General features: G+C 27.4%; 2 protein-coding genes across 2 annotated transcripts; one reads left to right on the forward strand and one right to left on the reverse strand.

The window, feature by feature from the left end:
- Positions 1 to 913: 913 nt before the first annotated feature.
- Positions 914 to 8,200, reverse strand: Phum_PHUM328160 (uncharacterized protein; the record flags this gene model as incomplete). The annotated part of the gene is made up of 23 exons (XM_002427500.1): positions 914 to 954; positions 1,174 to 1,482; positions 1,594 to 1,879; positions 1,986 to 2,174; positions 2,264 to 2,480; positions 2,612 to 2,784; positions 2,907 to 3,078; positions 3,198 to 3,352; positions 3,438 to 3,652; positions 3,739 to 3,850; positions 3,945 to 4,160; positions 4,265 to 4,472; positions 4,644 to 4,798; positions 4,888 to 5,099; positions 5,181 to 5,482; positions 5,571 to 6,141; positions 6,450 to 6,534; positions 6,593 to 6,668; positions 6,774 to 6,943; positions 7,014 to 7,180; positions 7,280 to 7,505; positions 7,616 to 7,764; positions 8,047 to 8,200. 23 exons carry the CDS (start codon positions 8,198 to 8,200, stop codon positions 914 to 916), a joined length of 4,560 nt encoding a protein of 1,519 aa, XP_002427545.1.
- A 1,068-nt stretch (positions 8,201 to 9,268) lies between these two features.
- On the forward strand, positions 9,269 to 10,478 carry Phum_PHUM328170 (28 kDa heat- and acid-stable phosphoprotein, putative; the record flags this gene model as incomplete). The annotated part of the gene is made up of 5 exons (XM_002427501.1): positions 9,269 to 9,284; positions 9,539 to 9,645; positions 9,848 to 9,943; positions 10,029 to 10,317; positions 10,414 to 10,478. The coding sequence occupies 5 exons, from the start codon at positions 9,269 to 9,271 to the stop codon at positions 10,476 to 10,478; spliced, it is 573 nt and encodes a 190-aa protein (XP_002427546.1).
- Between the last annotated feature and the right edge of the window lie 188 nt (positions 10,479 to 10,666).

The following is a 10,666-nucleotide window of genomic DNA, read 5'->3' on the forward strand; positions in this document are numbered from 1 at the left end:
TAATAATAATAATGATAAATACGAACGTCAAGTTGTTTTTTCAAATAAAACACGTATAAACACCATCATCATCATCATCATCATCATCATCATCACAATCATCACAACCATCATCGTCATCATCATCATCATCATCATCGTGAGAAAATTGTTTTTTTTTTTTTTTTTTTTGTTAAACGTTATAAACAATAAATTAAACAAACAAAGACAAAAATTAAAAAAGGAAAGAAAAGAAAAGAAAAGAAAAGAAAAAAATAAAATAAAATAAAGAGAAAGAGAAGAAACAATAATGATGATGATGACGACGACGACGACGATGATAATAATAATAATGATAATGATAATAAATAAACTATTTGCAAAAATCCTAATCTCGAAATCTCTCGAGTCACAAACACAAATTCTTTTACATGTATAAACATAAAAAAATTATTAATAATAATAATCATAATAATCATAATAATAATAGTAATAATAATAATAATAATATCTAAATCACATAATTAAATAAATATTTACAATCAATCCTTCGGCAAAACATCTAGAAAACAAAAAAAAAAAAAAAAAAAAAAAAAAAAAAAAATTTGTTGGTTGTTGATTGGTTGTTGAATCGACTTCTTGCAAACAACCAACTTTTCATAATTTTAACAACGAGATTCGTGAAAAAAAAAAAAAAAAAAAAAAAAAAAGTTGTTTGTAGCTCTTACATTTTTTTTTGTTTGTCTTTTCCTTGAAATTTTTTTTCTCTTCTTTTTTTTTGTTTGTTTGTTTGTTTTATATATAAACGTACGTAAAAAAATAAGTTATTATCATTATTAATTACATTGTTACAATTATTTAATAATAATTTTTTTTTTTTTTTTTTTTTTTTTGTTTCGTTTGTTTTGTACTTTTTTTTCAGTCTGTTTTTCCCCTATATGAGATTATCGAAATGCGCAGCAATCCTACTCATTCCTGAAAAAAAATTAAATTTTAATCCCTAATTAATCCTCCTTTAATCCCCAATTAATGGTAAAATCCCGAATCAATCAATCAATCAATCATCGAATTAAAAAAAAAAAAAAATCATACTTTTATTTTTTCCTTCATCGACTTTGTTGTTACTGTTATTGTTGTTGTTGTTATTATTATTATTATTACTTTGAGTTTTGCAATTTTCTATTTCTAAATGACCGGGAATGTTTTCGCCAGTGGTTGACGTTGCTTCAACTTCGTTTCGATAACCCCCGGATTCGAGTTGAAGCATTTTTTGCACGGGAGAAGCCAATTTCGCTGATGGCAATGGAAGTTCTGACGGATGAGGAACCGTTATGTTTTCCGTCGTGAATCCGTTTATGTCGTTCCAACAGGGAAACAACGAATCGCTTTGCCACAAATCGTACGAACGATGTTGTTTATTATTATTATCCGAACCGTTAACTGTATCCGTTTCCTTCATTTTCGAATTTCCGTTATTAAACGTTGGAATACGAAATCCAGCACCTGTTGTCGTTTCCGATCAAAAATCAAATGTTATAATATTATTATTATTATTATTATTATTATTATTATTATTATTATTAAACTTTTCGATAATGGCGACGTGCTACGTACTTTTGAGATCGACGTTTAAAGTTATAACTCTTTTCTGTGGACAATATTCATTGTTTTGTACGGTAACCGTTTCCGGTATGGCTGAGAGAAGAGACGTTAACGTCGGGTAACCGAATTGAGAAGGCAAACATGGTTTTTTGAATTTGTTTTGATAAAACGATTCGAAATTGTAGAGTCGAATCCTTCCCTTGTGATCGGAAAGTAATAAATACATTTGATTGGCAAAAACTGAAAGTAGCGTCAACTGAACATAAGTTTCTCCTCCTTTTTTGACGACTTTAACCGCCTGAAATAATTTTTTTCTCGATAATTTGATTGATTGTAATTCCAATTAAAAAAAAAAAAAAAAAGGTAATCAATTAACCGTCACCGACATTAACCGGTGTACTCACTTCGGGTATTTTATTGAGATCCGCATCCAAATCGATTTTATTTTGATATTGCTGAGTGTACGCTTTTACAAATTGATTGGCAGTTAATTTATCTTGATTGAGTAAAATGAATCTCACTCTAGGAATCAAAACGACCGGATCCGTGTTATGTATTAAAATAACGAGACGACCGTTACGAGAATCTTCGAGCTTTTTAAAAACAAACAACGATAAGTTCAATTATTATTATTATTATTATTATTATTATTATTATTATAATAAAAAAATGGGGCGTGTACCTTAACGTATTCTGGAATTTTCATTAAAACCTGTTCGAAAGTTTCGCAACCGCAATCACTTGGCGCGACCAAAGATTCATACTGGTAAAACTGATAAGCAAATTCAAGTCTGAAAAGTAACATGACGCCATCTTTTGCCGACAAAATTGAGCACACTCTTTCGGCGAAAACTTGCAACTTTTTGGCGGGAGTTAATATTAAATATTTTTCACCGCGACTGAAAAAAAAATTTATTTAGTTTTTTCTGTAACAAGTAATAATGTGCTTTTTAATAATAATAATAATAATAATAATAATAATAATATTAAATCTCGAATACACGTAATCAAGTCTTTTATTTATTTATACCTTGCATCCTCGTGAATTGTAACCGTTTCCGGTATCGATTCGAATAATTCGATTAATTTAAAACAACCGTAACTTGAAACTCGACACTGACGACCAAACTGTGAATGGTAAGCGGGAACAAATTTATTAAATTCCATAGAACAATTAGGAACTCGCTTTAACAATTCTACAACCTGTCGAAACATTATTTAATAAATAATAATACGAATTATATTTTTTTTGTAAGAAACCAACACACGAAATCTAATCGGAGTAGAAAATCCGAGTAAATTAAAAAAAAAAAAAAAAAAATTACCTCTTGAGCAAATTTTTTCGTTAATTCTAATTCTTCGGGAGTTTGTTCCCTTTTCGGAATCGATATTAATATTTTCCCATCTTCTTTATTTTCCATGACTATTGCAGATTGCGGTGCGCAATTGATTAAATCTTCTAATTCGCATAAACCGTAATACGTGGGATCCCAAGTTCTTTTTTTAAAAAAAAAAAAAAAAAGGAAAAGTTTTCAACACGTGAATGACACGATACGCAAGATAAACGACAGACGAACGAACAAACAAACAACAAACAAACAAACAAACAAACAAACCTTCCGAAAATTTTCTCATATTGCACACCAAAATCTTTGAGATCAATTTGACGATTCGTTTGATTTTTTAATATTCTAAGTAAATCAGTCGTAAATCTTCTTATTTGAGTTTTATGCGAAAGCGTGACTATTTTATACGTTCCGTTACCGATTACCTAGAAAGAACAAGGAAAACAAAAAATTATTATAACATTTTTACCCGAACCTGAATTATTCATTTCCCCCTTTTACACGACCTACTTGTAAAATATGCGGCATAGATTCTAACAAATCCAAAAGTTTTGTATAACCGTAATCTGAAACTCTACATTGTCTTCCGTACTTTCGATGATATGACGGTATGAACTGTGAAAATGGAAGCAAGCATTTCGGCGTGTCTTTTAATAAATCCAATAATTCTCTTGTAAAAACGGACATGGTTCCCACCAACATCGGACTAACGCACTTTACATTTTCTAGAAAAAAACATAAATAATAACAGCGCAATGCTTTTGTTTTTGCACGTGCGCACCCGCACACGTGCAAATATAAATAAAATTACCATCGTTTGGTTGAGATGTCGCCGTCGCCCATGTTAAATATTTAACGGAACCGTGACTTTGAGACATATCCACACCGGGAATACAGGATACTAAATGTTCCAACGGGACGCCCTTAAAATATTAAATTTAAATCGAGTTTATTTAACAAAAAAACAACTCGGGAAATTAAAACTTGACTGACAAAAAAAAAAAAAAAAAAAATTACCCCAACGTCTTCGGGTAGGGGACCAAATTGTGATTGATAACAATCCGCCAAACTCGGTAAAAATAATTTACCCCCGTGACTTTCCAACAGTGATAAAATTCTACTCGTTAATAATTTCAAACTAATATTTACAGATGGTAAAAGTGGTAGTTCGGAATCTGAAAGGGTTTTGTGTGAATGCAACTGACAATATGGAACTGTGGCTTCTTTTTTTTCCTTAAAAAAAAAAAAAAAAAAATACAACACGACACAAAAACATTAATAATAATAATAGAAGAAGAAGAAGAAAAAATTAAATTAAATAAAAAACTCAAACTCACTTGATTAGGATATGAACTGATTTGTGACCTGGTATTTGCGGTTATCATTCTACCGCCATCTTCTTCCGTTATAACACATACATCTTTCATTTTGTTCAATTCGGAAACGCTAACCGAATTTAAAAACCTAGATTTGAATAATTCTGTAAACCTGAATAAAGGAGTTTTATTTTGAGGAATTTCAGACAATAGTTGAGCTACCTGAGATCTAAAATTAAATAATTTTTGTTTTGTTTTTGTTTTTTTTTTTTTTTATACATACATATATGTGTGTGCGTGTGTGTGTGTGTGTGTGCGCGCGCGTTTTTTTTTTTTGTAACGACTATATACTTATTCAATATTAAATATTATATTTTACCTCACGAGTTGTCTTTGATACCGGCTGATGTTTTGAAAAGCTATCGTTATCCTTCTAGAACCGAATCTTCGACGTTGAAGTTGTGATATGGCATACTGAGCATCTTGAAATGACGGCACTTTGACGCTGGCAACGAGACTACCATCAGATAAACAAAAAACTGAGACAGAAAGAACCTGAAATAAATAAATCGGAAAATGTATAAAAGGAAACTCTTTTCAGGTTTAAAAAAAAAAAAAAAAAATATTTATCCCGTATTTTATACCTCAACGTGCATTTTAAAGCTATTTGTCAACATTGTTTTAGCGGAAATCAAATCCATGTGAGGATCGAGTCCGCTCACATGTAAATATACTGGACTAGAACATTCCGGCTTTTGTACGGGTTCGAAACATTGTTCGTTTGATATAAAACTATCGCAACCTTCATCACTGTAACCAGACCTACTCGTGTTGCTAAAATTGAGATTATTATTACCTGGAAACAATCAATAAATAAATAAATAAATAAATAATATGCTCGTCATTGATTTTTTCTCCCCACTAAAATTATATTTACCTCCGTGTGTTCCGCGAATTAAACGACCACCACCGAAATTACCACCGTTACCACCGCTTCCTCCACCACTTCCGTTTCCTCTATTTATTAAATGATTCGACAACGACGACGACGACGACGACGACGACGACATTTGATCTTGAACATTCGACGAAACATTTCTTTGTCCATATGAGGACGAATTTTGTGTTAACATTTGTAATTGATGAGCTTGAGCCAAATATAATTGTTGATTGTTATCATATGAATAAAACCCGTTTTCCCCATTTGGAGTCGAAGAATTAAAAACCGCATTGTTCAATCTGCGAAATAAATAAATAAATAAATAAATAAATTTATTATTAATTATAATTATATAATTTAAACAATAAGAAAAATCAATGGATTCACCTTGAATTTAATCCATCACCGTGATTATTTAAATTATTATTATTAAACTTTCTATTATCCGTTCCATTTTTTTTGACACTACTACTACTATTACTACTACTACTACTACCACCATTTATCATCGATCCATCATCTAAATTATTATTATTATTATTATTATTATTCATGTAAGATTTTTGAAGTGCGTGCGATGTAGGATTTTGTATGACTTTTAAATTTTCAATATTTGGAACTTTTGGAAAAGTAAAATTACTAATGTTATTTGAAAAAAATGGAACCATGTTTTTGGTTAACTGTTGATGAAACGATGGATCGATGTTTTGCGAGTGAGCCAAATTATTTTCATTATTTCCATAGGGTTTGTACGAATGTATGTCATTGAAATGAAAACCGTTATCTTCTTTTTGCTGTTTCCGGATTAGAGCACCACATCCGTTCATCATTTCCGAATTTTTTTTTCCATGATTTTTTTTATTACGGCGAACGTGCCAATTCCAATCCTCCATTTGCATCGGATCGCTTACAATTATTTTATTACCAAAAACATTTTCCCCGTCCATTCGCTTTTTTCCTTTGGAAAAAACAAAAAAAAAAAAAAAAAAAAAAAAACGTTAATTCATTTTAAAACATTTTTCTTTTTGAACAAATTTTGTAAATTACCTGTAATCAAGCGTGAAAATTTAAATTAATATTTATATATATATATATATACTTATTGATTCTATAAATATTTACAAAAGCTCAACCATTCAAATAATTTATATTTTAAAAAAAAAAAAAATTATTAATAATAATAAATAATAAATAATTAACAATAAATGAACACAAAAATGTCAGAATAATAAAAGCAAAAGTAGAAAAATAAATTGAACTTGACACCCCGAATCCTTGTGACGGAAAGATATGAATTTTCACATTTACAATAATTCAGAAACGGAAATGAATAATAAAATCCTATATTTACCTTATGTAAATAATAATTTACTTATGAATAATTTCCGTTAAAAAAAAAAAAAAAAAACCGTTTCAACTGTACCGTGCAAGTTTTCGACAGGTTTATAAGAATTTATACCTGTTTGAAAAATATATTTATTTTTCCTTATTGAAATCAATAAGAAAAAGTAATTATTATTATTTCATAGTACCTGACTCATACCATTACAATAAATATTAATATTGAAAAATAAATAATTAATTAATTACCTTGCAGCAAATTCGATTGTGGGAAATTTAATTGAACATAAAGTTTTGGTGATGAATCCAACCCTTCCCCCGCTATTCTCACAAAGTTGTTTTAAACGACATTTTACTTTTGCAGGCTCTTTGTCTTCTGGTAAATTTGATACAATTACTTCATATAAAGTATTATCATTCTGAAAAATTAATCACATTCATTATTAGGTTTAATCGAAAAACAAATGTTTAATTAAATCCTTTTCATACCTGTACTATTTCTCTCATTGGTATTTTTTCAACCAAATCAGCAAAACTATAATGTTCACTTGCACATAAAACTAAAGCTTTCGATACATTCGAATGATGAACTAGTATAACGTGGATTTTTTTCCTATGTCTTAAATCATTCAAATCACCAGCAAAATTAACATCACCTATCATGTTTAATTAATGTTAATTTTCAAAAAAAAAAAAAAAAAAAATTAAATGTAGAATCAAAATTAATTTCCCCCCGATAAATAAATTTTACTCACCTGAAATAAGAATAATTGCTGCGGGAGCAGAGTGAGTGTCAGCAAACCTTCGAATGCTTTGTCTTAGTTTTTCATCGGCAGCATTTTTACAAGTGGCAGCAACATGTATTAAATTAACTTGAGCATCATTTAATTCTTGAATAATTCTACTTTTCTCTTTTGTCACATCGCAAACTACAATAAAATCAGCTTCTCTATAACCAACAAAAAACCTATCTCTGATTGCCTAAAAAAAAAAAAAAAAAAAATAATTTATGTTTATATTATTATGAAATAAATAAAAATTACATTTTTATTTAAGTTTTTAATGTTAAAAATTATTTTTTAAAAAATCACCTGGGCAACTGCTGTGGCTGATTTACCCTTAGGAACATGACAGTTTTCTATATCCCAAAAAACGCCAATCGGTGGAAGTAATTTTCTAATATCCATTGGTTTCTTCCTAATAATTGTTATGTTTTCATCATCGGAAGTAGAATCATAATCTGGAATATTGACAGTAAAAATATAATTTTAAAATAATAAGTAAATAAATTGCATCAAATTTAAATTTTTCCAAATATAATGTTTATCGGAGATTAAATTTTTTAAATTATCATCTATATATCAAAATATATAGTTTAGTAAAATTTGTGCCACAAAAATTTGTACTGATATAGTAAGTTAATATAATTAAATTGTTTAGAATATAAGAGTCAGCGGTATATCAGAAATTAAAAAACAAAAAAAATTTCATTAAATAAATTAAAACATTATTGTAAACATACCTGATACACCAGAACATATTGAATCAGATCTAAAATATGTTAAAGTTTTTGTTGAAGGAATTAAATGAATTGGAGGCTTTGGAAACAATGGTAACCCATTTTTGCTTTCATAACAATTAAAACAATTTAAATCTACAATTCTTGTGTGATACATCTTTACAGATAATAAAACTGTCTAAATATTACAAATTGATCCTTAAAATTACATTAAAATACCAAAGACTTATCACCTCATCCAAAATTTAAAGTACCATTTATGTCTTTTCTGAACAGAAAGAGAAAAAAAAAAAAAAAAAAAAAAAAAACAAAAATTAGGCAACAAAAAAAAAAAAAAATATGACGTATTTTTATTTAATAAAAAAAAAAAAACCATTTTAAACTAAATTATTTAAAAAAATTTTTAATATTTTATTAAATAAAATACAACATTTTTATTTTTCATTTCTATATATATATAAAAATACCTTAAATAGAACAATTAAATGACACAAAAAAGAAATTTTAAAAAAAACCAACAATCCTTGTTTACAAACAAGGTAGATTTTTTTTATATTTTTTTATTACGATTTCACCTATTACCCTAAATTAATTATTATTATTATTTTTCTCTCATTTTTAAAATACCTGAGTGTATTATAAAAACAAAGTACTAAAATCCAATACATCTGAGTATTACTTTGAGGTAAAGCAATACAAGTCATACCACAGTAAATGACATTTAAAATATTAAAACAATGAAATACTAAACGTTCGACTTGATATTTTTTTATCAATCACCCATGGTTTTTGAAACAATTGTCGCAATTATTTGAATAAAAAAACAAAGTTGCGACAAATTTTTTTACCAACTATTAAATTAAATAATTGCGCGCTATTTTACATTAACAATACACATATATATATATATAGACTTTTTCGAAATTTCTTTGTTAATATTTTTATTAAGCGTAAAAAATGATAATAATATATATAATGAATAATTTAATCTTTTAAATGATTAATTATAATTAAATTATTATTATTATTATTAATTAAGGCTTGATCGGATAGTAAATTTACCTACGAAGCTGCATTGAAGAGTTTTTTAAATGATTAAAATTAATAAATTTTTTTTTGTCAACAGTCTTACAATTCCTTAAATTTTAATTATTTATTTCAATAATAAAAACGTTACAAATTACAAATAGTAATAACTGAAAGATCTTTACTTGATTTGAAAATAATGTCGACCGGAAACGGTTTAAATTCATATCCGTTTTTTAAACATCGTATTGTTTTCAGTTTCACTGAATAATACATCAGTAAAATTGCACGTTGTGTAAAAACATAATTTATTAAAATTTAATTTTTTTTTTTTAATTGAAACAAACATGCCCAGAGGTTTGAATTTTTTTTTTAAAATAAAATTTGTACATTTTTTACAACATTAATCATTAGTTGACACAATAGTATGCAATAAATTATATATTCATATATACATTGTAAATTTTAGGAAAATGGACCAATCATAAGGGAAAAAATCGAAGTTTTACAGACCCCGAAGATTTGGAAGAAGAAAGACGCAGAGAAGAAGAGGAAAAAGCCAAAGGTCGTAGAAATGTAAGTTAACACATATCGTAAATAAAGAACAATTATTTTTCATTGTTTACTAATAAAAAATATTTTTTTCCTTTGTATCATTCATAACAGTTTTGTATTATAAAATTTTAAACCCAGTAGTATTTGTTGTTGTTGTTGTTTTTTTTTTTTATTAATCTAACTCCTGAATAATAATTAAAAGTTTTAATTTTTGTTTTAACAGAAAGAAGATGATTCATCTGAGGAAGATAAACCGAGTAAAGATAGAGTAGGTAGTTCTGATTCTGACTCAGAAACTGAATCCGATGTCGAAGTTGAAGTAAGTAAAAATGTTATTAGAAAGCTGTCAGTGGATGTACATTTAATAAAATGCAATATTAATAATTGTTGATTTTTTTTGTTAGTCGAAAGGAAAAGGAGTGGAGAAATTAATAGAAATATCTAATCCAAATCGAGTACAAAAAAAAACTAAAAAACTATCTACTTTAAATGAAACCTTAGCTGCCTCAGCTTCAAAACCTGAATTATCGAGAAAAGAAAAAGAACAGATAGAAAAACAAGCTGCATATGCTAAATATCAAAAATTACATGCAGAAGGTAAAACCGAGCAAGCAAGAGCTGATTTAGCTAGACTTGCAATAATTAAAGCTCAAAGAGAAGAAGCTGCTAATAAAAGAAAATTAGAAAAACTTCGTAAGTTTATTATTATTATTATTATTATTATTTTTTATTCCCCTTTTTCTTTGAATGCTTATTCCCCAAAATAATAATTTTTTTCCATGTGTGTAGAAAAAGAAGAGCAAATGAAATCGAAACAAGAGGCCATAGGGAAAGCATTGGGTAAAAAAGTTTAAACAAGGGAAAAAGAATGTTAAGTTTGTCTGAATTATTTTCAAAATGAATGATGATGATGATGTATAAATAAATATTTATGTAATGATAATAATAATAATAATAATTATTTCATCTATTTAAAAAAAAATAAAATCATTCATTATGTTTTTTTTTTTTTTTTTTTTTTTTTTTTTTAAAAAAAAAAACC

This window comes from Pediculus humanus, genomic scaffold (assembly GCF_000006295.1).
Source record: "Pediculus humanus corporis 1103172107734 genomic scaffold, whole genome shotgun sequence".
Taxonomy (NCBI): domain Eukaryota; kingdom Metazoa; phylum Arthropoda; class Insecta; order Psocodea; family Pediculidae; genus Pediculus; species Pediculus humanus.